The sequence below is a fragment of the Hirsutella rhossiliensis genome (assembly GCF_020360975.1).
Source record: "Hirsutella rhossiliensis strain HR02 chromosome Unknown scaffold00003, whole genome shotgun sequence".
Taxonomy (NCBI): domain Eukaryota; kingdom Fungi; phylum Ascomycota; class Sordariomycetes; order Hypocreales; family Ophiocordycipitaceae; genus Hirsutella; species Hirsutella rhossiliensis.
This window is the reverse complement of record NW_025408669.1, coordinates 4,246,371-4,272,699: the sequence shown is the minus strand read 5'-3', so window position 1 is coordinate 4,272,699 and position 26,329 is coordinate 4,246,371. Positions and strand designations below refer to the sequence as shown.

Genomic DNA, 26,329 nt, shown 5'->3' with positions numbered 1-26,329 from the left:
GCACTCAGAGTGACCAAAAGTGACCAAAAATCAGACAGCTCGTATTGCTTTACCACCGCGTAGGTCATTACGCCCTCGCTAGCTAAAGGGTATCTATTCATGCAAACATTTTCTTCCCCAGCTCAGTTCCACGCTTTCGCCAACAGCCACAAACGCCCAAGGGTACTCATTCTGCGGTCAGTCAGCAAGGTCATCATCCACCAGAAACTCCAGAAAAGACGAGCCTGGGTGCGATTCGCCGCAGCAGGGACAAATACCCTCGTCGTCCGTGTCCCAGTCTGGATCTGTGATCTCATATCCGCTAAACCGTGAGAACTGGACCCATGAGCGCGCCCCGCCGTCCCGAGACGTCGGCACTCGTTTCCAAATGACCGTCTCCTCGTCCCGCGTCGAGGGCGGGTGTCCCTCCTCCAAGGGCGCCGGAGGCAGAGCGCCCAGCCTTGGATGGTAGCCGCTAAAGTGGGCCACGTGATCGTCCATGTCTTCGTCGGTGATGTCCCCGTAGTCGGAGTCGGTGCCGTTGCCCTTCCAAGCGCGAATGACGCGGGCGCACCATTTGTTCCCCGACAGAGGTTGCAGGTATCTGACGTGGGCAATGAACGAGGGGGGTCCGTCTAGATAGAGGCCTTCGTCCTTGAGCATCCCGCTCAGTTCGGCCGACGCCTTCATGCCCGCGTCGTCAAAGGGCATTCCGGTGACCTGCAGTTCGTTCAATGTGCACCCGAGTTCGTGACTGGCAATGTCATGCAGTTCCGAGCCCGAAAATGGGAGCAGAGTGTCGGAAAAGTTGACCAGGTCGAGTCGAAGGGACGATAGAGACGGGAGCAGTCTGGGCCTCGGGTTCTTCTTGTCCCGGTACGCCGGATCGTAGGGTGCTCTGAGGGCCGCCAGGAAGTCGACAATCTGGGTCCAGGTGTAGCATCGAAAACCGCCGCGGACAAGAGGCGTCTCCTTTGGCCTCAGCTGAACCTTGAGCAGCTGATCCTTCTTCAGGTCGGCGTGATAGCATCGCTCGAGCTTGTGCCTACGGCGCTGGTCGTCGTAGTAGCGGGCGACGATGCGAAGGTTCACGTGGGTGACGCTGCTGCGGAACCTGGGAGTGAGCTCGGCAAAGTTCCGCAGCGCCTGTGCCGTGGTGAAGACAAAGGTATTGCCCTCCCACAGGTACCGGGTGCCTTCGGTGTGGAGAGCCTTGCAAGTTGCAAGAAAGTGGATGGCGATCTGGTTGCCTCGTGCCTTTTCTTGGTCGGACAGGTGCTCGGGCGTCAGGGGGCTGAGAGGGTCAATGATGGGATGCGAGCTCTTCATTGAGAGCTTGAGAATGCGCAGAATGACTTCTGTCGGCAGGCAAGGCCGGCCGAGCTCATGTGCAGACCTGGAGGATCGCGTCTTGCGCATGTTTGGGTCTCTCTGCTTCAGGTGTGCCTGGGCGACGGAGGACCAGGAGATGCCGTTTTCTCGCAAGATCCTCTTGAGTTTCATGTTCTCCTCGGCCAGGGCCTGGTTGGTGCGGCGGAGAGGATGATGGTACGATATCCTTGCCTGGTCTTCCTTGTCCCGGCATTCCCAGGGGAAGACGGACTGTGCATTATATGTCAGCACGGGACTGAGCAAGGGTCACCGGTCCTTGGATCGATAGCAACGAGAGGAGACGGGGAGTTTTACCGGTCCGGACGACGCCATCCTGCTGGGAGAGGGCAAGGTGTCCTTTCTTGACCCTCCCGGCCTGAGCTTGGCTGTTTTTACAGCAGGAGTCGGAGCAGCACCGCCAGCAGGTGCGAGGCTGAGAGATGCGATGGGCAGAGAGAAATGGCGAAAGGCTTGGACAACGCGACTTGTCGATGCTGAGGTCCGAGATGCAGGTATGTGTGGCCACGAGCTGAAGGGAGATGGAGTGGATGAATCTTTGTCGAACAAATGTGAACAGGTGAGGCAAATGGACTTGATGTGACTTTGCAGGCGAGGTTGCCGCTTTGGCAGGCGTGGGCAGATGACAATGAGATCAAGAGAGGAAAGAGAGCAGAGGCGGTGGTAAACGGAGACAGGAAACCGGTAGTAAAAGTCGCTCAGCCAGCGCGGCCTCGTGCTGTGTGACCTAGGAATTGCTCTGGGCGGCAGACAATCAAACGTCGTACAGGGCCTCGCAAGCGGCCGGCTATGTCGCACCGCGACCCCAACGACGACGAAGACGACGATGAAATCCCGGCGGGGCTTGTTGGAGCTTGAGGCGGGCAGGAAAAACTTGGGAGAGAGGTGGACAGGACACGGGGCAGCCGGCAGCGCGTGCGAGGATTCCACAAGTGAGCCACGAGCGCGTCGTGCCGGGGGCTGGGCAGATGGGCGCAGGGGGAAGAAAGGTGATGGTCGGGGAGATGATGGCGCCGCGAAGATGATCTTTCTAGCCCGGGGGGCGGAGGGGGGAGAGAGCGAGGTTGGCCTGCAAAGCTGTCTCAGCGTCAGGGCGCTCCTTCTGCACTGGGTCTGGGTCTCCACGCGCGGGGAAAGGCAAGCGGGCCGCAGCTGCCCCCTTTCGAGTCCTTTTGCGGTGAGACGTCGCGGCGTCATGTGACGCTACAGCTGCCCCGTTGCCCACTTGGCAGCGTGGCAGCCGATGGCTCCGAGCACAGGCAGAGAAAGACTGTGTGGACGCGACGAATGGCCTGGATCTGCTCGCGCGGGCATCAGGTACGGTCAGAAAATCGTACGTTTTTCAGCGTAGCACCACCATGGAGAGAGCCAGGGCGTCCTCGAGCGAGTGCCTGCAACGGCCATGACACTGACATACTCCCTGCTGCTCACCTACCAGACTGGGCCCATCATCAGGCAGCAGCCCTGCGCAGCCCGCGCAGCCCGCGCGAGAGCACTGCGATGCAATTGCTCAATTCGACAACACATTTACACCTTGTTCCCAGACATGGGTCCGTCCCTGTCGGACTCGTCCGGTCGTATAATATCCGGTGGGGCGAGACGGACCGGGCAATCAGCTGCTTAGCGCTCTCGATGCCTAGCCTTTTGGGTTTTGGCTCTCCCTTTCGCTTCAAAGGGTGCCGCCCCTACAGCCGAGGTTGGTGATGGACAACTACGTGAGCATGTTATTCGCAGTATATAATAAGGCGAGATTTTCGGCGTTGAATCCACAAAGAACCGCAGTGTAATCGACGCCAACTCCATCCCACGGTAGTTGACCCCCTAGGCTCCCTGTCTAGAGCCAACGGGTGAAATCACGGCGCTACAACCGGCTCGAATCGTCATCCATAACTCGGATTTGTTCGCCAATCGCCAGGCGTGGTCCCGATTCGCCAATGACTTGTGCATCCTCCCCATGCCTGCATGTACTTTGTACTGTGTGTTCCGATGTTCGTGCCTGCCAACAACGCTTCGCGTTTGACGTCATGATGAAGCTGCCATCCCCCGCCTCCCGATGATGGAAGTGAGCGCGAGTGACGACTACAGATAGAGGCAGATAAAAGCCAAAGATGCAACTTCTCCCGCCGTAATCCCGCTTCCCAAAACGTCTTTTTCGATCAAGAGTCGGCAAGCATCTACGAATCCACACACGTTCAGCTCACACTGCCAACACCATGTCTTTTTCCAACACCTCTGTCGGCGACAAGCCCGCCGACCCCTACAAGCAGGCCAATCAGGACGACGTGGACATGAAGACAAAGATCAATGACCTCGTCGAGTTCCAGACTGCATGCAAGTTTGGCATGATGACCACCCACGAGGCGTCCACGAGTCATCTTGTGTCACGCTGCATGGCTCTAGCTGCCACGGTGCGTGCCTTCTTTCCTCGCCACTCGTCTTGACAACGCTGACGGCATCATCACAGGAAGCCGGCGGCATCGACTTGCTGTTCCACACCAACACCGAGTCTGGCAAGACCAGCGACCTCTCCAGCGACCCCAACATCAACATCTCTTTCCTCAACGCCTCGGGCGAGTGGGCGTCGGTGTCGGGGCAGGCCACCATTGCGACGGACCGCGACTTGATCAAGAAGCACTACAGCCCGGCCCTCAAGGCCTGGCTCGGTGACCTGGGCGACGGCAAACACGACGGATCCGAAAACGACCCCCGCATCGGCATCATTCGCGTCAAGATGCACTCGGCCACCTACGCCCTCGTGGCCAAGAACATCCTGAGCCGCGCAGCCGAAGTCGTCCAGGGAGCCATCACGGGCAAGCCAGCCCAGACCAACAAGCTGAGGGAGATATCAGCCGCGGAGGTGCAGGAATGGCGGGCGACACACGCATAGCTTTGATATCACGTCTTGCAGGAGCAAGCGTTACCGAGAGACGCAGCCACGCGTGGCATCCGCAGGTGTGCCGACGAGACAGCCGCTCAATAGTAATAGAACTTGCGGTCTCATTGCTTGCCATATTCTGTCTTCCAGAGCTTGTTCCACCTGTCCTTATCCAGCGCAAACTGATGGGCAAAGTCACGCTCAAGCTCGTGCGTCCTGCTTCCAAGCAACACCAGGCTGTGCAGCGGCGGGCCGAGCTCCTCGTCGGCAGAGCACAGCTCCTCGAGCGTCCCAGCAACAAACTTTTCCGTCTTGCCCCCGACCCGAGCAGCGCCAATGGCCAAGCTGTTGCGGCTGTACACGGCTTCTTGCCTCTGGTCCTCGATTTCAAGCATCTGCGCCGCGCATTGGCCGACAGTCATGTATCGGGGCGGTTCGTAAATCTTTCTTCCCCTGGCCATGTTTTCCAGGCTAGGTTCTTTCACCTTGATGTCGACGAGCACAAGAGTATGCAGACCAATCGAGCGGTTTTCCTTTATCCGATCGTAGAATGACGACGGCTTCCATGCGTCGGTGAAGAAGACCATGGACACGGTCTGCCCAAAGTTGTACAGCTGCAAACCGCAGGCGCCGATGCCCGACAGGATAGAGGCGTTGGGCACCGTTCTGACCGGGATGGAGAGCTCTCTGGCTCGGAGAACGAGGTCAGTATGCGTGGTTGCGCTGAGGAAACGTGAGCGTTTGGCAGTCAAGCTGAGCAAGGGTAGCTGCGTACCCGAAGGGATCTCCGACGACGAGAAAGGCCACGTCTTCGTCCTGGGCACTGCGCAGAATCTCCTCGCTGTTGGACTCGACCATCTCACGGTCTGCAATCATGATGGAGCGGCCATAGTAGCTCTCCTGCGGCACGTCAGCTGCAGACGCGCGAGGCTCCCATGAAGCCGGCGTACCAGGACCGACTGGTCGACGAGCAAGACGCTTGTGTAGGCTTCGAGGTACACCCTGGACGCCTTCTTGACCACCTCGAGCCCCTTGACGGTGATGTCGGTCTCGTCGGAGAGGCCGAGACCGACGAGATACAGCATCGTGGCTGACGTTTGCCGTATAAAATGTGCCCAGATGGCGAAGCAGGGAGAAAATTCCTGTCCGTCCTGCTCTTATCGCGAGCCCCGCCGCGGGGCACCTACAGTACAAAGCACGTATGTATTCGGTACCAGCATGTCATTGCGCGTTGAGAAAAGTGGCTCCAGTCGGACAGCGGCGAGATCTGACTTCGACATCCATCTCAAGCTGCGACACCTTGAACCTTTGCATACTCGCGCCGCACGTCCACACGCCATGGCCGACTCCAAAAACAAAAGCGCCTATGGCGCGCCCGCGGGGGACACCGACTTCCGCAAGAACTGGGACCTGGACGAGTACGCGGCCAAGGGCAAGGAGCGCGAGGCCCGGGAAAAGGAAGAGGCCAAGGCGCGGTATGAGGCCAAGCTCGCGGGCAAGAAATACCACAAGCCCCTGACGGGTAACGAGACGTACACGACGGCGCGGCGCCATGTCATGGACCTCAGCGCGCAGGTGGGCAAGACGCAGCTCGTGCCCGCGGGCGCCGGCGTGGGCAAGCGAGGGCGCGGCGCGGGCTTCTACTGTGACTCGTGCGACCTCACCTTCAAGGACAACAAGCAGTTTGTCGAGCATCTCAACACGATCCAGCACCTGGCCAACACGGGCCAAACGGCCCAGGTCAAGCGGGCGACGGTCGACGAGGTGCACGAGCGCATCGCCTACTACATCCGCCGGCGGGAGGAGCTAGAACGGGAGCGGGCGACGAGTCTGCACGAGAGGCTGCAGCTGCGCGAGGATGAGATGGCCAAGGAGGCGGACGAAAAGAAGCAGCGCAGGCGGGCCGAGGCCGACCGGCGCCGTGAGCAAAAGGAGCACGAGGCCAAGGTCAAGACGGAGTATGGAGAGGACGTGCGGGTCGAGGGGGAGCACGACGAGGACGACATGATGGCCCAGATGGGCTTTACGGGATTTGGCGGCTCGAAGCAGAGATGACGAGGCATGGCTGAGGCGGGAGCTGGACTTGGCATTTGATACCCCGGGTTTGGGATGGCAGTGTAATGTTTCTTATACTGTGAGCAGCGGATGCGCATCTCGGGCCTAACGACATGACTTTGTACCCGGAATTGGAAACGGGTTTTTGCTTGGACGAGGATAAACCGTCTATTTTTGATCCGTCAAGGCAGGCCTCGAGCGTACGGCTCTTGCCGCCTCTCCTCGACGTGAGCACATCCTGGGTTCTCTCAGCCCCTCTGCGGGGCGTATGGCAATCAATCCCAAGGGGGAAGGAAACAAGCAACATCTCACCGACTCCCCCCACCACCACACCAGAACAACCACCCACCACACCATCCGGCGCCAGAGACTGTAGCCTCGGTCCAGAGCCACTCCGCCCACGACCGGTCCACCGTCCTGCTCACGCTCACGCACACGCACACGCACACGCACACCTCGGAGGGGGCAGGGCAAACATGTCTGCCACCTCTGCTGCCGGGTCGCTGCTCAAGCGGCAGCTCAAGGAGATGCAGGCGGGCAAGGACCTGCCCGGCATATCGTGCGGCCTTGTCAACGAAAGCAACATCTTCGAGTGGGAGGTCATGCTGATGATCAACGACGATTGCAAATACTACGGCGGTGCGTTGGTTTCCCATTTTGGCCTCTCCGTCTTCTTCGCCCATCCAGACACCCCGGCCACCAGGCCATCACCGCTAATAGACGACGACGCATGCTGACGCCGCAATCGCGCTCATCAGGAGGCAACTTTCGCGCACGAATGGTCTTCCCGCCCAACTACCCTCACATGCCTCCCTCGCTCACCTTCCAGCGCCCCGTGCCCTTCCACCCCAACATCTACGAAAACGGCGGCCTGTGCATCTCCATCCTGCACCCGCCCGAGGAGGATGTCTACGGCTACGAGGCCGCCTCGGAGCGCTGGTCCCCCGTCCAGACCCCTGAGACCATCTTGCTCAGCACCATCAGCCTCTTCTACAGCCCCAACGACGAGAGCCCCGCAAACGTCGAGGCCGCTCGCATGTTGCGCGAGGAGCGCGAGGGGAAACACAGGGACTTTCGGAAGCGCTGCCGTGCCTGTGTGCGCGAGAGCCTCGGCGAGGATTAGACGGCCGGCTGTCAAGCAAGGCCACAAGGCAGTTTTATCGCGGCGCCGGGGCGTTTGGCAGCGGGTATCACCGGGGCGAGAGTCGCCCATTGGCTGGCGTCTGGGAGCCATGTTGTTTTCTGAATACATTCCTTCCCTCTGTCCTTCTTTCTTTCCTTTTTCAAGGTCATGAAGCATTGGATACAGGTTACATCGATTGGCAGCTCTCCAAGAATCGCGGCCACCCGCAACTCGAGAATGGCTTGGATTTCCTGCCTGGGCATTGCTGCTGTCTTTCTCAACTCGTCTCGCCATGCTCTTATTCAGGCCACTTGTACAAGCGGTGCCACGATTCGATCCCACTCCTCGTCCCATCGTAGAGAGCCTTCCCTGACGGCCCCCCGTCTCAGCGCCGCCAGCTCCCGCTCGCCCGCTTCGCTGAGGAGCTTCCTGAGGATATCCGCCAACTGCGCCGACGTCTCGAAGCCGCAACCGTTTTCGCCTTCCTTGACCAGCTCGCCGAAGCTTTCGAAAGCCGAGTATGCGGCCACGGGGAGGCCGGCTCCAAACATGTCGACAATCTTCATGGGAAGGTCGACGCCCGAGCTGGACTTGTGCAGCGAGATGCCCAAGTCGGCAGAAGCGAGCAACGAGGCGTAGTCACGGTTGGACAGCCAGGCAGTCAGGATGCGGATGCCAGGAAGCCGATCGCCATCCTGGAGCTGTTTAATTTTCTTCAAGTAGGCTTCTTTTTCCGGACCTTTGCCGGTAATGATGGCCAAGATAGGCGATGGGGGCTCTGCCGTTAAACCGTCCTCGGGATTGGCGTATGACACCAATGCATCGAGCAGTATACCAAAGTCCTCATCGGCGGTCCAGGAGGTGCTGCTCACGACGAGGCGGACTACGCCATCGACAATGTCCTTTGCCTGGCTCTCCGTCTCGGGCAGCTTGGATAGAAACGCAAGCTTCTCCTTGTCCGACTCGATGGGCTGGAACGTCTCGGCAGGGCGATCGTGCAAAGCATAAACTGGACTCTTCAGGTTAAAGCGCCCTCCCCGCAGCTCGCGTGCCATGGCATCTGTGACAGCCAGGTTGACATTTCCGAGAAAGCGGCCAAGGCCAATCTCGTACCACCGGTAGACCGGAACCAACGGCCGATACAGCGACTTTTGGGCAAGGATTGAGTAGCCGTAGTTGTGCCAGTCAACGACGACCTTGCTGCCTCTGATGAGGGAGACGAGGAGAGCGACGTGAAAGGTGGGAATCGAGGGCGGGTTCTACAGCCGATGAGGATGGAGACGCGGCGGCTTGTGAGATGGAGAGCTCACCTGGATGATGATCCATTGCGCCGGGGGTGTCGCGTACATGAGCGTGTAGAAGAGGGTCCAGAACTGCAGAATGACCTTGGCCGGGAGGTTGATGAAGAAGGGCAGAGTTCCCCAGGCGATCCACTCGGGCTGTGGCGCGAGGGCATACATGGTGACGCGGGCATCGCCAACGAGAGCGGGATGTCTGGCCGTCTCTGGGGCGAGTTGGCGCGTGTCAATTCAGGCATACCAGCAGGCACAGCTCGACAACTCACCTTTGTATGCCACAATGTCCACCTTGCGGCCGTGCTTGGCCAGGCTGATGGCATGATACTGCATGCGCGGACTCCTGCCAATGTCGCCAAGGACGAGGACCTGGACGTGCTCGTCCTCGGGCTTCTCAGCCGGACGATGGCGAGACGGGATTACGCGTTGACTCAGCCAGGCGAGTAGGGCGATGGCATACTTGATACCAAAGACGAACAGGACGCCGGCCAGGACGGACGCAAGAAATTGCACGATCATGCTGGGCGAAGCCGAAGTTTGGAGCTATACGACGAGAGCGCTGTGAGAGGCGCTCTAGCTCCAGCCGCGACGCTTGTTGTTCCCACGGGCGGCGGAGGACACGGCCCGTGAGATCCGTCTCCTGGTCTTGAGTGCCGAGACTTGTCGCCTCGGCGCAGGCGGCACAGGCGGCGCTGCCCAGCAGTTGGTGACGGTTTGATCGAAATGGGCCTCTGGTGGTGGTGTGCATTGCATTGGCCCAACGCCGTCCACACACTGCACAGCGAGAGGTGGCCTAGACTAGCTGAGAGGTAGCTTGTAGCTGTGGGTTGCAGATTAACGCGCCATACTGCCCGGGCACATTACTTGCCTGCTGAAACTCTGGCTAAACGGAGTATCTACTCCGTAGCCCGCGATAGGCAGCATCCGATAGAGAGTCTGGGTGCGCGCCAAATGTGGCGGGTTTCAAGGTGTTGGTGGATCAAGGGGCCCGCGCCAAGCGCTGAAGGACCACCATCATGCTCTGCTTTTGCTGCACTTGGCACTGCGGTGTGGTGGATGAGGGCCTGACGAGAGGCTTTTCCACGGCTTTTTCCATACTCGAGAAGCTGGCACTGTAGCGGTGCCGGGACTCATGTGCGACTCAAGGACAGTAGCCAGCCAATCCACGATTTTCCAGATTCCGCCTCTGTGCCGGTGGCTTGCTTCCCGGACGGTAGCCAACGGCGTCGGCGCCTTCAGTGCCCCCAGCCCCTAATAATAGCCGCGCTGCGCTGCTGCAAGGGCTCCAGTTGCCCCGATGGCAGTTAAGCTCGTGATGCCGGCCGATTCTCGCGCTGGACTCTGCTGTGGGAAACTGACTCGCGTTGGCCTGTGCCTCATTAGCAAGTAAAATGGGCGGCGAGACATGGTCAGTGAATGAATGTCTCGCCGGACGCGTCTCCAACCTGCGCTTTTCCCCTCTCCATCTCTGCACATCTGCTGCTCCTCAACACCGAGAACTCCCCTTGCCCCTGTCGCTCTACCTCTGAGGTCGTCTGATTTTCTCTTTGCCGCCAAGTGCCCCCTCTTCTTAACACCCCGCCGCTAAATACCGCCTCCTATTCCACTGCGGCCGACGGGGGCATCCATCTCCTACTTCATAGCCCGCGCCGTTCCCTCGACAAGTGAGCCGGGCATCACAAACGTGGACAAATCGCTGCTCGCCCACGGTGCATGACGTCGCCGCGACCCGTTGGGTGGTCCCGCTCCTCGTCCTCCTCGTCCAGGCAAACGCTTCGCCGCCCCCGGCCAGGGGCGAAATTGTGGGCGAGCGACCCGCTTCCGGCGACAGGCCAGCGACAGCTTCGCAGTCCAAAGTACAAAAGTACCAATGGCCGCGCCGTACGCCTTGCCATCGTCGGCGCTTCCGCACGCCCACCATCAACATCTGCACTCGCACTCGCGCTCCCCATCGTCGCTGAGCGCCTGGCGAGCTTCCATGTCTCGGGAACCGCTGCCCGTGCACTTCGAGGACGACGCCCACGGCCATGACCGCGCCCAGTCGCACTCTCGCAGCCACTCTCGCGGCCACTCGCACAACCGCATGTCCTCGCAGGCCTCCAACACGAGTGCTACGCTCATGAGGGACAAGCCGGCGCCCGCTGCCTTGGACACGCTCGACGGCTGGTCGCAGGAGAAGACGGCGGGGGGCAAGTTCGTCTTGACGCCCGGGCCCGGGGCTTTGACGACGCCATACTCGCCCCCGAGGCAGCATCACCACCACAACCACAACGACCATCACTCCCCCCGACAATGCAACCATCATGGCGCTGCCCACGCGCATCCCGGCGACGACCAAAAATCCCGGCCGTCGTTGTTCACGAGGGCCCTGCTCCCGTACGCGGCCCGCTTTCCCCTTCTCCACGCGATCCTGGTTGAAAAGGACTCGAGGCGGATATTCTATTTCATGGCGTGAGTTGTGCCATTGCCCCTCATACACGAGAGCGAGAATTGGCGCTGACTGGAGCCCGCATCAGGCTCAACTTTTGCTTCATGGTCGTACAGGCTGTTTACGGCTATCTCACCGATTCCTTGGGCCTGCTGAGCGACAGCATACACATGTTTTTCGACTGCGTTGCCTTGCTCGTGGGGTTGCTGGCAGCTGTGATGAGCAAATGGCCTCCGAGCCAGCGGTTCCCATACGGCTTCGGCAAGATTGAGACGCTGAGCGGTTTTGCCAACGGCATTCTCCTTATGTGAGCAAACGCAGCTAGCTTGAGGGCGTCGCAATGCTGACCATGGCGCAGGCTTTTGAGCGTTGAAATCGCATTCGAGGCGCTCGAGCGCTTGTGGGAGGGGCAGCGGACAAAGAGGCTGGGCGAGCTCTTCATTGTCAGCTCGCTCGGTTTGGCCGTGAACTTGGTGGGCATGATGGCCTTTGGGCATCATCATCACGGACACGACCATGGGCATTCGCATGGACACGGCCACGACAAGTCTTCCAACGACAATAGTCCCAGCGCCCAGTCGCACAGTGGGCACAGTCACGGCCACTGCCACGACAACGACAACATGCGCGGCATTTACCTGCATGTCTTGGCTGATACGCTCGGCAGCGTCTCGGTCATCGTATCGACGGCACTTACCAGCTTGTGGGGGTGGTCCGGCTGGGATCCGCTGGCGTCGTGCTTCATCGCCGTCCTCATTTTCCTGTCGTCGCAGCCACTCGTCCTCTCGTCGGCCAGACGACTGCTCCTAAGTGTCCCGGAAGATTCCGAGTACAACCTGCGGAGTTCGCTGGGAGGGATCCTGCAACAGCGAGGAGTCGTGAGCTATACGGTTCCCAAGCTATGGCTTGACGACCGAACCGGAGGTGACGCGAACAGCAGGCTCGTGGGCGTTGTGCACATCACGGTGGCGCGGGGGGCTTCGATGGACGATGCGCGAAACCGAGTGCAGGAATATCTGCTGCGGGAAGGCATCGACGTGGTGGTGCAGGTGGAAAGAGAAGGAGACGAGTGTTGGTGTGCAAAGACACGGACGCCGGCCACTCCGCGCGCGCCGAAGCCATTCTAGAGTAGGCGCGCGGCCGACGCCGAGTCCGGGTCCGCTCTCTTTCGGCCGAAGCGGCCCTCGCCGGACAGAGGGTCGTCCTTGATATCCCGTGCTGTCGGGACGCGCAGCGAGCCGTCCTGACGCCACAGTTGCCCTTTATGCATCGTGGATGGAGGAGCCGTCAGCGGTTTTTGTTCAACATTGTTCCGAACAGATGAATTATTTTCAGTGTATACCTGGTAAGGAAACGGAGAGGCGCATTGGCCGGCATGGATCCATAGTCGGGAGTAAACTCGAGGACCTTGCTTCAATAGCTGCTTGAGTCGATATAAACCGCGGGTTTGGACCATGTATTCGCAAACGCTGAGATGCTGCGTTGCGTGGGCGTAGCTGTCTGTGGACGTCAGTCCGTATCTTGGATGAACCGGACATATATATTCAAGATCAAAGAGCTCCATTTTCCAACTCTCGATTCCTCTCCGCCCTCGGCTCCGGGTTCAGTCTTGCAAACAACACAGCATCTATCCCGCTGGTAGCTTCTGCCGACGCTGCGTTACACAGACCAAGGGTCCGGGAGCATGATGGAATGGCCTTCTCTGCAAGACAGGTCACAAAAGCGGTTCATCCTTCCCAGCACCTGTACCTCGGCCTACCCTGCACATCCCGTGCATTCGGCACAGGACGGAACAAATCAACAAGGGCGGAGCCTGTGAGACCAGGTGAATTCCGCTGTCAGAAAGCTGCCACTGATTCTTATCTCACCTCCTTTATGTCGCTGACCTGCGGGGAAGTGTGCAGTACAAGTCATTGTTGGTTCTTGTCCCGTGGGTCGCAATCGGAGGCGTGTTGTCCCAGGGTTCCAGTGCTTACAGCCCGCGGTAGGAAACACCAAAAAGGCTGCTCTTTCCTTGCTTCTTCCCTCTCGTCCCGTCACCGATTCCTCTTCGTCGACGACGACAGACACTCTGCCAAGGCCACTTGGCAATCTCGCCCTCTTTTACGTTACATGCTTGCGAAATTCAAGCGAATTTGGTACGCCACCAACGCCTAGGCCCGTTGTTTGGCCCGTCCTCCACGGTATCGTCGTCGTCTTTCTCCTTCACGCCCTCAGGAACTGTCCTCCCTGCACCTTGGCTTACGTGCTAAACAAAGGCGCCATGGAGAACGCGACTGTTTGTGACGATGGGAGCTTCGGCCCGGCCATCAACGGCGGCTGCCGAGGCAACTTTGACTTCACCCTGCTGTTTGAGCAGAGCTTCCTCTCGATAACGCCATCCTCCCTCTTTCTTCTGCTATCGGCTGCGCGCCTCAGTCTTCTGCTGTCCAGGAGAAGAAGACAGGTCTCGGGGACTCGGTTCCAGCTCGCAAAGCTGGCCGCCGTTGCTTGCTACGGCGCTGTCCAGGCAGCCCTCTTGGTCCTCTGGGCCCGAACCGGAGTCTATGGCACCCGCACGAGCCTCGCCGCTGCCGTGCTGTCTTTTGTTGATGTCTTCGCCCTCGCCACTCTCTCCTGGGTTGAACATGGCTACTCGCCACGCCCCTCGGCTCTCATCAACATCTACCTCTTGCTTTCCGTCCTGTTTGATGCCGTGCAAGCCCGCACCCTGTGGCTCAAGAACTCGGGTACCGCCCTCCCCGTTCTCTTCACAACGTCGCTCGCCGTAAAGATAGGCCTTCTTGTCCTCGAGAGCCTTGAAAAGGACAGGTTCTTGTCTCCTCTATGGCGTCATCGGAGTCCGGAGGACAAGAGCGGAGTCTTCAGCCGGGGCTTTCTCCTGTGGCTCCGTCGTATCCTAGTGCAGGGCCGCAAACGCATCCTTTACCCCCAGGATCTCTATGCTCTCGCTTCCGGCCTCGAGACTCGACGTCTATCTGGCGTCTTCTGGACGGCTTGGTCCGCGAGGTCTGCCGGCGCCTCGTCGCGAAGCATTGCCCTGGCCCTCGTGCAGACTCTCAAGTGGTCCCTTTTGGCCCCCGTGGCACCGCGTCTTGCCCAAGGGGCCTTCACCATCTGCCAGCCTCTCCTGTTGCGCGAGTTTCTCCGCTATCTTCAAGGCGAGGACAGTTTTGCCGGCAGCACCGGCTATGGCTTCATCGGCGCATACGGCCTGGTCTACTGCGGCCTGGCCATCTCGACCTGTGTCTACTGGCGCTTGACCTACAAGTGTCTCGTCAAGATGCGCGGCTGTCTTGTGGCAGCCATCTACAGAAAGACGACGGATGTTGACCCTGCCCGCTACGACATGACGGCGCCCGTTGCTCTCATGAGCACCGACATGGAGCGCATTCTCCAAGGCTGCAAAGACTTCCACGAGATCTGGGCAAACGCCCTGCAGGTGGCCATCTCCGTCTGGCTGCTCTACAGAGACCTGGGCATCGCTTGCGTGGCGCCCGCTGTTGTGGCCGTTCTCGCCAGCTTCGGCTCATTATTGATGAGCTCCTACGCTGACAATGCCCAGAGGAAATGGATGGAAGCGACCCAGGCGCGAGTTGGTGCAACGGTCAAGGCGATAGCCGCCATCAAAATCGCGAGGCTCCTTGGGCTCTCCGGCAGCATAGACGCGATGCTCAGGGGGTTGAGAGCAGCCGAGCTCCACGCCGCCAGATACTTCCGATACATCGAGGTGCTCACTGCGACTCTCTCGTTTGCACCGCTTCTGTTGTCCCCGGTGTTTACCTTCATGATCTTTGTGATACAAGGGCGAGGCAACGGGGCGAATCTGGACACAACTAAGATATTTACGTCGCTTTCTCTGCTTCAGCTCATGACTCAACCGCTCGTCTGGCTTTTCCAAGCCATACCGCTCTTCGTCGCCTCTCTGGGGTGCCTTGGCCGCATTGGCAAGTACCTCGATGCTCAGCCCAAGACGGAAAATCGCATATTGGGACTTGACGGATGTCAGTTTGCCCCATCCTCTACTAGTGCCAGCTCAACACAGGAGATGCAAGAGGAACGCAAGGGCATAGACGGCGATGCCATCGCAATTCGCAACGGAGAGTTTGGTTGGACAAGCGCCAGCCCCGTGCTGCGGGATGTCAACGTTGATATTCCTGCCTCGAGACTGACCATGGTTGTCGGACCAGTGGCCAGCGGCAAGAGCTCTTTCAGCAAGGCCATCATTGGTGAACTCCCATTCTGTAAGGGTCAGGTCCGACTCAGGGTTCCGCGCCCTGAGATAGCGTACTGCGACCAGAACCCGTTTCTCGTGAACGGAACGCTACAACAAAACATAGTCGGCTTCTCAGATTTCGAAAGCGGCTGGTACGACACAGTCGTGCGGGCAGTCGACCTCACCAAAGATATATCGTCGCTGTCGGAGGGAAACGATACCCGGATAGGCAGCAAGGGGGTCATTTTAAGCGGAGGTCAACGGCAACGGGTCGCCATAGCCCGGGCCATCTACGCCCGGACACCCCTGGTCGTGTTTGACGATGTGTTAAGCGGGTTGGACGCGGTTACCAAGGAACACGTGTTTGAGCACGTCTTCGGCCCTCGGGGATTGCTTCGAAAGGGGGGATGCACGGTTGTACTCTCCACCCACGACGTCGACCTTCTACCGGAAGCCGACCATGTCATTGCCCTGGGGAAGGACGGACGGGTAGCTGACAGTGGAACCTTTGGCCATCTGAGCCAAGCTTCCGAGTACATCAAATCGCTGGCTGTTCGTGAGAGACAGGCTGCTGACCTTCACGGGGCTCAAGAAGCCAGTGATGTGTCTGCCGGTCTGCCCTTGGGAACCGAAGCGACTGGAGCAGAGGCTCCGGAGGACATGACGCGGCGCCTAGGCGATGCCTCCATCTACAAATACCTGTACAACCATATTGGACTCTGGCGAGTACTCTTGTTTGTCGGCTTCCAATGTGGCTGGGCAGTCTTTTCAACAATCGGGCCTGTGTGGCTCAAGTTCTGGGCCGCGGCAAACGCCACGGGGCAGAGCCGCGACGGCTACTACATGGGCGTGTATGCAGCCTTTCAGAGCCTCGCGCTGGTGTTTCTTGCCCTCTTCGCTGGCCATACTTTGACCTCGATGGCCGTCAGGGTCGGCGCATCACTGCACCAAGTTCTGCTCAGGACGGTCATGGCAGCACCGGTGTCATTCTTCAGCTCTGTTGACGTGGGCATCACGACGAACCGCTTCTCGCAGGACGTCATCCTCATCGACGGAGATCTCCCGATGGCCCTCCTCGAAACCGTTTCGGCCGGTCTCGTTGCGCTGGCACAGTCCGTTCTCATTGCCATTGCGGCGCCGTACGTGGCTATCGCCTACCCCTTTCTGGCCGTGATGCTGTACGGCGTGCAGAGCTTCTATCTGCGCACCTCTCGGCAGCTCAGGTTTCTTGACCTCGAGGCAAAGAGTCCGCTGTACACGCACTTTCTGGAGACTTTGCAAGGCCTCGCCACCATTCGCTCGTTTGGATGGTCGGGCGAGAGCAACGAGCTGAACCACGAGCTGGTGGACGCGTCGCAAAGGCCACTCTATCTCCTCTACATGGTGCAAAGATGGCTGCAGTTGGTTCTGGAGCTTTTGATTGCCGCCACCGCCGTCATTCTAATCGCGGTGGCCGTCAAGCTGCAGTCTACGTCGGCAGGGTTCATCGGCGTGGCATTGGTGAACCTCATGTCCATCAGCCAGGAACTCAAGATGATTGTCATTCACTGGACAAACCTGGAGACGTCGCTCAGTGCGCTTGCGCGAACCAAGTCGTTTGAGGAAAAGACGCCATCGGAGAACAAGGCAGGCGAGTCGAATACACCACAGCCGCCGTGGCCTCAAACGGGCCATTTGCGCCTGGATTCCATCTCGGCCCGCTACGACATGTCTGAGAAGGGAGGCTTCGCGCTGCGTGACGTCTCCATAGACATCCCCGGAGGCCAAAAGGTTGCCATTTGCGGGAGAAGTGGAAGCGGGAAGAGCTCTCTCGTCATGGCTCTTGCACGGATGATAGACTTGACTTGCGGCTCCATCACCGTCGACGGCGTGGACCTCAGCACAGTGCCTCGCTCCGTGGTTCGATCTGCGCTCAACATCATCCCCCAGGAGCCCTACTTCTTCCACCGGACCTTGGCGCAGAACCTCGACTCGTCGGGCTCGGCCTCGGCCGCAGCCATGCGCTCCGCTCTTGAGAAGGTGCAGCTGTGGGACGTGGTGGAATCTGCCGGCGGCCTTGACAGCGAGCTAGACGTTGAGACTCTCAGCCAGGGCCAGAGGCAACTTCTGGCGCTGGCCCGTGCGGTACTGAGGCCGGGGAGGATTGTTGTGCTGGATGAGGCAACGAGCAAGTAAGTCTTATCCGAAGCAGACGCTTCTCCCGTCTTGAACTGACAAGCAGCAGTGTGGACAAGCATGTGGCAGAAGTCATGCAGCGAATCATCCGGGAGGAGTTCAAGGGCCGGACCGTCATCGCAGTGGCGCACCAGCTGAGCACGATTATCGACTTGGACCACATCATGGTCATGGACGCGGGCCAGCTCGTCGAGAGCGCGTCGCCCGCCGAGCTACTGTCTCGCGACTCCATCTTCAAGCGGCTGTGTGACATGCAGGGGGTTCGAATCCATTAAATATATACGATCTAGCTTCAGGAAAACGACTCGCCAAATCCTGACCAGACAAAGGCATCCTGCGGCATCGCCTTCTTGTCGTGCGGCCACAAGTCGCGTACGTTCTTGACGGCGTTTTTCTTGTTCCAACTGCGCAGGCTGTCAAAGTTCCTGCACTGCCTCTGGATGCTGAACTGCGCAAAGGGCTTGTTGTCCTTCTCAACCCACCGATGCGGCACAATGTCCACATTGGCGTTACACATGAGGCTCTGCAGCACCATGTGCAGGCAGTGGCGCTGGTGCATCCAGTGCATTTCGTCGGGGCCGTTGGGGAACTCATCGGCATAGTAATGCTGGTAATACATTTGCTTCCTGACGGCGTTGAGGCAGTGGATCTGGTGGAAGACGTCGATCTGGACGGGATACTGGCCCTCGCCGTGGCCCCATGACGAGGGCGCCTTGAAGTAGTGCGTCGGGTTGTAGCCGGCGCGCTCGAGGACGGTGGCATTGACGAGGATGACCTCGTAGGCCTCGGCCGACACGTCGTCCCACGCGGCATCGGTCACGTTGGATGGCTCGCCACGGAAGACGGAGGCGTTGGCGGGCGCGTGCAGACGTCCGTCAACGGTCAGGGGCACCGGCGTGAGGTCGACGGCATCGAAGATTGGAGAGTAGGCCGAGGTGGCTTCGACGACCTCGCGCCCCGAGGGCGGCGGCGGGCGGAGGCTGCGGCGGGCGCCGATGAGGAGAAGAATGCTGGTGAGGAAGAGGACGAGGTTGAGGTACGTGACCCAGAGGCCCTTTTTCCGGAAGACGGACGGCTGGCGCGCCTGTCTGCGGGCACAAGACGGGCAAAGGGGAAATTGAGACGATTCCGAGTCTGACAGTGACGAGTGCTTCTCGAGCAGAGCCTCGCCGGCCTCCGCGTCGAGGCTCGCATCGCGACTTGGGGGTGCCATTGGATTGATCAGGGGTAGGTGGTGAGGCTGGCTCGCAGAAGGACGACGGGCTTACGGTCGTCCCTTGAAACCAACAGCAACGACTTGGGGATACGAGCAAAGAGCCCAAGGGGACATCCCACGCCAGGGGCTTGAAGCTGAATTGTTGCCCAAGTCGACTTGCTCCCCGACGAGGTATGGAACTCAGGACAGCGCCGACAACGGCGATGTGAATATGTCCTTGGACCTTTGCCCCCTGCTCCGCTCACCAAGTCTGACGGGAACTGGCGGGGAAGATTGCCCGCCGGATTGAAGCGTCTCGGTATCAGTCCCGTCATCAGCCAGGCACGCCGGCCTTGGTTCCAGACCCCCGCATGCCTGCCGCCCTACTCGCCCGCATCAAGAGCGGAGCATCCTCTCCCCCGAACATCACCGGGTTCGGATATCGTGTCGCTACTCGCTGCAAACCTCAACAGGGACAATCAAGCCACCCCGTGTACTCGAGGTTGCACTCGGCTCCGGGCCGTGGGGCCAAGGGTCAGCACTGGGGTAGCATCGGACAGCAGGGGGGATCTCTTATAGGCAGGCGGTTCTTGATGCATCTTGGACGACGCAGGGCCCCCGCGGCCTGTGACCGGGTGGCGTCGATAAGATGAACCCGTCCCTGGCCTTGTCTTGGTTGCTGTGCTCTCAAAGAGGCAGCCCGCGATGCAGGGAAGATAAGCCGCACCAGATCGTCAGCGTGTCTTTCGGGTTTCTCTGCGAAATCGTATCATCAACGACAAAAGGGGAGGCGGTTCTGCATGCGTTCCTCTGTCATCTGTCAGCCCCCGCCCGCGACGGATGGATATCAGGATGTGCATTATGGGTCCAGGGCCGTAAGCAAAGGGTCTCCATCTCCGACATCTCGCCGGCGGCAGCAATAACTGTCATGGATCCGGACTCTGCTCACTTTTCATTGGATAACAGCCCTCGACGACGTACGCGCGGGCGTTGTACTGTTTATCGAACTGCCTTGCTTGGGCTCTGTCGCCTACATGCCGCTTTACATGCATGGCTCCTTGTCATTGAAGGACAGACTCGGTCTCCCAAACGACTCTCAGGGCCTGCCGATGCTGCCGCCGAGCACTGTTTGAATCTTACTCTCGTTTTCCCCCCTGTTCTCTCGCCTCTGCTGCGTGCATTCGGTGAGACGCCACGAGCCGCAATATCGACGTGGCTGTCAAGACGGTGACGATGACTTGCGGTTCGGGCTGGAGAAAACTGCAATACAACGCGGGCTGCCTCGATGCAAAACGCCGGCCGTCCATCGCTCTTCACTGTCGGTTTCTCCGAGTGACCACTGGCCAAGTGTTACCTGCAGTCAGCAAGCAGTCCGTGCGTGCAATCCCAGTCGTCACTCGACTTGTCAGTATTGGACGGGGCGGAAAGGAGGGTCGGTGGCCAGGACGCAAGAAGAAAATATGTCCCAGTTGCAGCCTATGCTTTGGGCTTTGATCTCGGTCGACACGGGCGGGCAACAGGGGCCATCGGTTACCGGCAAAGCTTCCTCCCTCTTCGATGGTATCCCGGACCGTATGATCTACTGATAGGTAGATGCAACTCGACCTGATGCCGGCGCTGCCTCCCGCCTCCTTCTCTTCCCGGATGCGGCCTCTGGCTCACGAGAAGCGGGGTTCTGGAGAAGATGACAAAAAGGCGGAGGAGGAAGAGAAGAGGAGGTGGAGAAAGCGGAAAGGCAGGGGGGTGGGTTGACCACGACACATCATGATCAAGTTGCCGGCGTGAGAGGCAGAGTATTCGAGAGGGCAAAGATCGGCCCCCCTCGACGTGCTCTCCGGCTGATGCGACTCTGTGTCTTCGACGAGACTGCCGGCTTCGGTTTATTGATGACGGGGGCGGGGGAGGCTCACGCAATGGATGGCACTGGTGGTGTGCCGAGCGATGGACAGTCCCGCCGGGCAAGGAGGAAGATGAGCCGGAGAAGCAACGAGTCGCCAATGTCATGGTCTGTGTGCTTATCTATAAGAGAGAGCATTGACTCAGACCTTTTCGTCGCCCCTCATCTACTTTTCCCTTCCGCTTCTTGACATTAGACATTGTCCACGTTGTTTCATCACTCAGTTCACTGCTTTTCCGCTTCTCCCCAGCTTTTCACCATGAAGTACGCTCTCACCCTTGTGGCTCTGGCTGCTGCCGTCGTAGCTGCTCCCGTGGCTGAGACGAACGACTATGCCGTGAGGTCGAACGACTATGCTGTCCGGTCTGAGAACGACTACGCTGTGAGGTCTGAGAATAACGATTACGCTGTCCGGTCTGAGAACAATGACTATGCCGTCCGGTCTGACACCAACGATTATGCTGTCCGATCTGAGAACAATGACTATGCTGTCCGATCTGAGAACAACGACTACGCCGTCCGGTCTGACACCAACGACTACGCCGTGAGGTCCGAGAACAATGACTACGCCGTCAGATCCGATACCAACGACTACGCTGTGAGGTCTGAGAATAACGATTACGCTGTCCGGTCTGATACCAACGACTACGCTGTTCGCTCCGACACCAATGACTACGCTGTCCGGTCTGAGAACAACGACTACGCTGTCCGCTCCGAGGTCAACTAAGTCAACCCACACGCCTTACGGCCCGTGTCAAACCGCAAGGGACACAAAGCGCGGCAACACAGGAGACGACGAGAGCTTCGTGGGAACTCTTCATCATCTTGGCTGGCAGCCGATCTGTTCTGGACATGGATAGCTTTTTCATCACTTCAGATAGCCGGCTACTACAAGTCAAAGTCAAACACACGATTGCTGCCGTCGCCAAAAAGCCTGCGTTGAAACTCCCTTTCTAATTCTAATCTTTCTCTGCACATCTGTAGTTGTGGTGAAGTCCAAGGGCTTGTACAACGTAGCAGCCCCCCTGTCTTGTCCTCCTTTACACGACAGCGAACTTCTAGAAATCTGAACACCATCTGTGCTATGTCTCACTGTACTCGGACTGCTGATGAAGTGTCAAGGTCGGCTCTCCGGGGCCCTCCGTCTGTATCTCTTTCAACCACGGCTTTGACATGGCGATATGAGCAACATACGGCGCCGATGTCGCCATCATGCAACGTGAACTTGGTGAGGACAAGCACCAAGGGGTCGGCAATCCTTTCCGAGGCGTAAGCGTGCCGATGCAACTCAATTGCGTCCATGCAGTGTGGGGGGTGTGAAGAGTGAGACGAGAGCTTGCCATGCACAGTATCGTACCCCTGCCTGTATGCTGCAGTGGTTCCCGCCTCGCCACGACGCAAAGCTGCATGGTCCTCATCTACATTCGGGTAGGAGTTGGAGGGGCACATAGGGTCCAGTTGTCTGTGGCTAGTTGCGAATCATCCGCTCTCTGGATGGAGGCTTCGTCGGCATCAACGCATGGAGCTCACAAGCATGCCCTGAACAAGCTCCCTTTGGTCGATTCATCTGCCCCCCTCCGACCTCGACACCTTGGCATCTCCATCTCCCTCTCCCGGCCACTAGGAAAGCCTCGTCTCATCATGTTGATGGCGAACACACAAGGCCGCCTAGGACTACACAGATCCAGGCTTGCCCCTCTGCTGCTCCTCTTGACGACGATACCGCTCTCCCTCTTCATCGTCATCGGCACCCTGTACGTGGTGCAGCCAGAAGTGCTCTGGGGCCCCCAACATCGGTCAGCAGCTGGCGCGCTCTTGACACAGCATGATGCAGTCGAAAATAAGTCTCCTAAGGCGGTGGGGAGGAAAGCCGAACTAGAGCGTCTGTGGGGGATTCAGGTCAGTGAGCATTGCCTACACACGATGCGTGTCCGTCTTCTGGTTATGGCGCAACCGAGGGGCGATTGCGGCGGAGGAGCGAAAGTCATTGCGTGGCACAATGAGACTCTAACAGCTGTAGTGGTCCTACTCGGGCATCTCCACCTTTGCTCACTTGAAGCACGTCAGCTGCTTGACGGAACCCGACACGCCCTTTGATATCGGCATCATCGGGGCTCCCTTCGACACGGCCGTTTCCTACCGCACCGGTGCGTCGTGTCCCGCACCGACCAGCGCAAAGGCAGACCATGTCATCAAAAGCCTGGATAGTTGATGGTCCGCAGACAGGCTAACGTCGTCCAAAAGGCGCCCGTTTCGGGCCGCGAGCCATCCGCACGGCCTCGGCACGACAGTCTCGCAGCCGGGGCTGGAACCCGCGGGCACACATCAACCCGTACAAGTCAGGGCTGACGGTGCTCGACTGCGGCGACATCCCGCTGATGCCACTCGACAACGGCGTGGCGCTGCGGCAGATGACACAGGCTATGACGGAGCTCGGATCGCGGCCCAGCGCCCGCCGCGGGACGGGACAACAAGGTCCGCCCAGGCTTCTGACCCTGGGGGGCGATCACAGCGTGGCTCTCGGAGCGCTGCGTGCCCTACGGCAGATCCACGGGCAGCCGTTGACGGTGGTTCACTTTGACGCTCATCTCGATACGTGGATCCCGCCCGCCAGCGCCGAGCAGTTCCCCTGGTTCTCGGAGCAGGGCCGCTTCAACCACGGCGACGTGTTTACGTTTGCATGGGACGAGGGTCTCATCGCCAACGGGAGCTCGGTCCACGTCGGGCTGCGCACCCGGCTCTCTGGGCCCGAGGACAACGACGACGACGCGAGACAGGGGTTTGCACAGATTGGCGCCGACGAGGTGGACAGCATCGGCGTCGAGGGCATCGTCGACAAGGTCAAGGCCAGGGTTGGGCACGGCCCCGTCTACCTCAGCTTCGACATTGACGTCGTGGACCCGGGCCTCGCGCCGGGGACGGGGACGCCCGAGGTCGGGGGCTTCACCAGCAGGGAGGTTATCCGGATGCTGCGCGGGCTCGAAGGGCTAGACGTGGTGGGGGCCGACATTGTCGAGGTGAATCCAGCATATGACGGGCCCGGCGAGCAGACGGCCCTCGTTGCAGCTCAGGTGGCCTTTGAGATTTTGACCAACTGGGCCAAGGCGGGCGGCAGCAGCAAGGAAGGTTGATGGAAGGGTTGGCTTGGCTTGGTACATGAATGAGTTGGAAGGTATCTTTTCGACCAGTCCTGACAAGAAAAGGGCTTGCCATGTCGACGAGACTGTCAACCGTGCCCAGACTCCGGAACCGACGAGGGACAGAAGCCTCATGTCGAGAAGCGAGGAACCGGGATGACGCGTCTGCATCCCAGCCATAGATGATGCCTTCTAGGAAGCTGGGCGGACAGGCAGCCCGCAGATGCCATGCGGATATTGGAATAGAGATGCGCTGTGAGGGTAAAGAGGCAGAAAGGGAACGAGGTCGGCGTCATGTGACCACGTTGATCTACACTCTACAGCAACGGCAGGTCCTGTACGAAGTATGTACAGCACGTCTTCCCGCCGTACCTGCCAGACTCTTGCTCTTCCCCTCCTCCTCCTCCTCCTCCTCTTCTCCTCCTCCTCCTCCACTTCTCCTCCTCCTCCTCCTCTCCTCCTCCTTCACATCTCATCGCCATCTTGTTCTTCTCCATCTTGCACGCAACTTCGAGCTCGGAGCCGGCAACTCTAAAATACGGGGGCCGCCAGCGACCAGCGGGACGTCCGTCACTTGGCCAGTCTGGCACGTGTCAGAGCAAACGAGTGGCTCATTTATGCCGACGACACAATGACCAAGGCAAGCGGAAGCCCGGCCGGCCGGACCGGCCCAACGGATGGCAGAAGAGGCTGAATGTAAGCGCAGGTGACGGGAAAACATGCATCTGCGATATTATGATAGGCGAGGAAGAGACTGGACGACGGACACACAGATGCCGGCTTAAGCCGAAGCCGAGGCACGTCCCAAAAGAATCTCCCAGCTCTAATTAGTCCCCAGTTTTCTCCCCCGCGAACGGAACCAAGCACTCCATCTAATTAACGTACACGCGATGAATATATCGACGAGATGTACAAGATTGACTGGCCGTTTTGCCATGCCTTGTCCAATCTTTTGCGGATTAAAAAAAAAACCCCCTCCGAGACGGAGAAATCACCAGAAAGAGCCCCAAAAAAAGGGCACCTAAACACTGACCAGAAGCCTCCTGCTGACGCCCGCCAAAACCATTGCCGAGGGACAAATTGTGACGTAGACCGATCGCCTCGGTTGCGACGGGCAAAGCGCTCGCCCTTGCTTTGCTCAGGCCGCCAACGTGGCCAGCCTTTAACAGACACTCCGACAGACAACACCATCAAGAGCGGCGCAACTCCCAGCGACGGTTCCATCACTCTCTTCTTTGCAACGTATCTTGCCCTGTCACCTGTCGCCTCGAGTGGTTGCATCTCCCCCGCGCCGCCAATGACCTACCTAATCCGTCCCGACGACAAAGCTTGAATCTCATCGACGAAAAGTCTCAAAACCTCTCTCTTCCTCCCCTTCCTCCTCTTCCTCCCAACCCTCTCCAGTTCCGGCGCTTGCGCGAAACCCACCCCCCACCATGCCATCCTCCGGCTCCTCCTCCGCAGCCGCCGCCCAGGCTGTCAACCAAGGGCTCGACGCCTTGCCTGCGCCTCTCGCCGACAAGCTCCCGCGCGTGCCCGACAGCAACACCAAGGACCTGGGCGAGGCGAAAGCCGCCGCCTCGTCCAGCCTCCTGTCCCAGCTGCGCGCCCTCGGTGCCGGCGGCTTCGGCGGCCTCTGCGCCGTCGTCGTCGGCCATCCCTTTGACCTCGTCAAAGTCCGCCTGCAGACGGCCGAGCGCGGCGTCTACTCATCTGCCATTGATGTCGTCCGCAAGAGCGTCGCCCGCGATGGCCTGCGCAGAGGCCTCTATGCCGGCGTGAGCGCGCCCCTCATCGGCGTCACGCCAATGTGTGAGTTGCCACCCCCCCGAAGCTTGTCGCGCCCATTGAATACAACCACTGACGCTTCCGCGCTCGCCCGACCCAGTCGCCGTCTCCTTCTGGGGCTATGACCTCGGCAAGCAAATCGTCACGTCCATCTCGCCCGCCTCCCCCCACGGCCTCTCCATTGCCCAGACCTCGGCCGCCGGCTTCCTGTCTGCCATCCCCATGACGGCCATCACCGCCCCCTTTGAGCGCGTCAAGATCATCCTCCAGGTCCAGGGCCAGAAGCCGCGCGCCCCCGGCGAGAAACCAAAGTACAGCGGCGGCCTCGACGTCGTCCGCCAGCTCTACCGCGAAGGCGGCCTGCGCAGCGTCTTCCGCGGCAGCGCCGCCACTCTGGCCCGCGACGGGCCCGGCTCCGCCGCCTACTTCGCCGCCTACGAGTACATCAAGCTCTCCATGAGCCCCAAGGACAAGGCCACCGGCCTCCCCACCGGCGAGCTCAGCCTCACCGCAATCACCTGTGCCGGCGCCGCAGCCGGCGTCGCCATGTGGATCCCCGTCTTCCCCGTCGACACGGTCAAGTCGCGCCTGCAAACGGCCGAGGGCAACGTCACGCTCGGCGGCGTCATCCGCGACCTCTACGGCAAGGGCGGTTTCAAGGCCTTCTTCCCGGGCTTCGGCCCCGCCCTCACGCGAGCCGTGCCCGCAAACGCAGCCACCTTCCTCGGCGTCGAGCTGGCGCATCAGGCCATGACCAAGGCATTTGGTCCTGCCTAG

At 59.6% G+C, this 26,329-nt stretch overlaps 12 protein-coding genes across 12 annotated transcripts; 8 read left to right on the top strand and 4 right to left on the bottom strand.

Annotated features, from left to right (window-relative positions):
• Positions 1–177: 177 nt before the first annotated feature.
• HRG_03580 (uncharacterized protein) lies at positions 178–1,683 on the bottom strand (the record flags this gene model as incomplete). The annotated part of the gene is made up of 3 exons (XM_044862051.1): positions 178–903; positions 970–1,581; positions 1,666–1,683. 3 exons carry the CDS (start codon positions 1,681–1,683, stop codon positions 178–180), a joined length of 1,356 nt encoding a protein of 451 aa, XP_044723077.1.
• A 1,898-nt stretch (positions 1,684–3,581) lies between these two features.
• HRG_03579 (pyridoxamine 5'-phosphate oxidase like domain-containing protein) lies at positions 3,582–4,255 on the top strand (the record flags this gene model as incomplete). Its single annotated transcript, XM_044862050.1, has 2 exons — positions 3,582–3,776; positions 3,833–4,255. 2 exons carry the CDS (start codon positions 3,582–3,584, stop codon positions 4,253–4,255), a joined length of 618 nt encoding a protein of 205 aa, XP_044723076.1.
• A 110-nt stretch (positions 4,256–4,365) lies between these two features.
• Positions 4,366–5,328, bottom strand: HRG_03578 (tetrapyrrole (Corrin/Porphyrin) methylases domain-containing protein; the record flags this gene model as incomplete). Its single annotated transcript, XM_044862049.1, has 3 exons — positions 4,366–4,966; positions 5,019–5,143; positions 5,194–5,328. 3 exons carry the CDS (start codon positions 5,326–5,328, stop codon positions 4,366–4,368), a joined length of 861 nt encoding a protein of 286 aa, XP_044723075.1.
• A 253-nt stretch (positions 5,329–5,581) lies between these two features.
• Positions 5,582–6,298, top strand: HRG_03577 (zinc-finger double-stranded RNA-binding domain-containing protein; the record flags this gene model as incomplete). Its single annotated transcript, XM_044862048.1, has 1 exon — positions 5,582–6,298. The coding sequence occupies one exon, from the start codon at positions 5,582–5,584 to the stop codon at positions 6,296–6,298; it is 717 nt and encodes a 238-aa protein (XP_044723074.1).
• A 476-nt stretch (positions 6,299–6,774) lies between these two features.
• HRG_03576 (ubiquitin-conjugating enzyme domain-containing protein) lies at positions 6,775–7,421 on the top strand (the record flags this gene model as incomplete). Its single annotated transcript, XM_044862047.1, has 2 exons — positions 6,775–6,937; positions 7,057–7,421. The coding sequence occupies 2 exons, from the start codon at positions 6,775–6,777 to the stop codon at positions 7,419–7,421; spliced, it is 528 nt and encodes a 175-aa protein (XP_044723073.1).
• A 302-nt stretch (positions 7,422–7,723) lies between these two features.
• Positions 7,724–9,235, bottom strand: HRG_03575 (glycosyl transferases group 1 domain-containing protein; the record flags this gene model as incomplete). Its single annotated transcript, XM_044862046.1, has 3 exons — positions 7,724–8,680; positions 8,732–8,925; positions 8,986–9,235. The coding sequence occupies 3 exons, from the start codon at positions 9,233–9,235 to the stop codon at positions 7,724–7,726; spliced, it is 1,401 nt and encodes a 466-aa protein (XP_044723072.1).
• A 1,351-nt stretch (positions 9,236–10,586) lies between these two features.
• On the top strand, positions 10,587–12,271 carry HRG_03574 (cation efflux family domain-containing protein; the record flags this gene model as incomplete). Its single annotated transcript, XM_044862045.1, has 3 exons — positions 10,587–11,167; positions 11,233–11,451; positions 11,503–12,271. 3 exons carry the CDS (start codon positions 10,587–10,589, stop codon positions 12,269–12,271), a joined length of 1,569 nt encoding a protein of 522 aa, XP_044723071.1.
• A 1,136-nt stretch (positions 12,272–13,407) lies between these two features.
• Positions 13,408–17,810, top strand: HRG_03573 (ABC transporter domain-containing protein; the record flags this gene model as incomplete). The annotated part of the gene is made up of 4 exons (XM_044862044.1): positions 13,408–15,148; positions 15,218–16,086; positions 16,156–17,531; positions 17,579–17,810. The coding sequence occupies 4 exons, from the start codon at positions 13,408–13,410 to the stop codon at positions 17,808–17,810; spliced, it is 4,218 nt and encodes a 1,405-aa protein (XP_044723070.1).
• Positions 17,811–17,827: 17 nt separating this feature from the next.
• On the bottom strand, positions 17,828–18,748 carry HRG_03572 (uncharacterized protein; the record flags this gene model as incomplete). Its single annotated transcript, XM_044862043.1, has 1 exon — positions 17,828–18,748. One exon carries the CDS (start codon positions 18,746–18,748, stop codon positions 17,828–17,830), a length of 921 nt encoding a protein of 306 aa, XP_044723069.1.
• Positions 18,749–20,886: 2,138 nt separating this feature from the next.
• On the top strand, positions 20,887–21,354 carry HRG_03571 (uncharacterized protein; the record flags this gene model as incomplete). Its single annotated transcript, XM_044862042.1, has 1 exon — positions 20,887–21,354. The coding sequence occupies one exon, from the start codon at positions 20,887–20,889 to the stop codon at positions 21,352–21,354; it is 468 nt and encodes a 155-aa protein (XP_044723068.1).
• Positions 21,355–22,268: 914 nt separating this feature from the next.
• Positions 22,269–23,758, top strand: HRG_03570 (arginase family domain-containing protein; the record flags this gene model as incomplete). Its single annotated transcript, XM_044862041.1, has 3 exons — positions 22,269–22,526; positions 22,648–22,774; positions 22,872–23,758. 3 exons carry the CDS (start codon positions 22,269–22,271, stop codon positions 23,756–23,758), a joined length of 1,272 nt encoding a protein of 423 aa, XP_044723067.1.
• A 1,442-nt stretch (positions 23,759–25,200) lies between these two features.
• HRG_03569 (mitochondrial carrier protein) lies at positions 25,201–26,329 on the top strand (the record flags this gene model as incomplete). The annotated part of the gene is made up of 2 exons (XM_044862040.1): positions 25,201–25,576; positions 25,653–26,329. The coding sequence occupies 2 exons, from the start codon at positions 25,201–25,203 to the stop codon at positions 26,327–26,329; spliced, it is 1,053 nt and encodes a 350-aa protein (XP_044723066.1).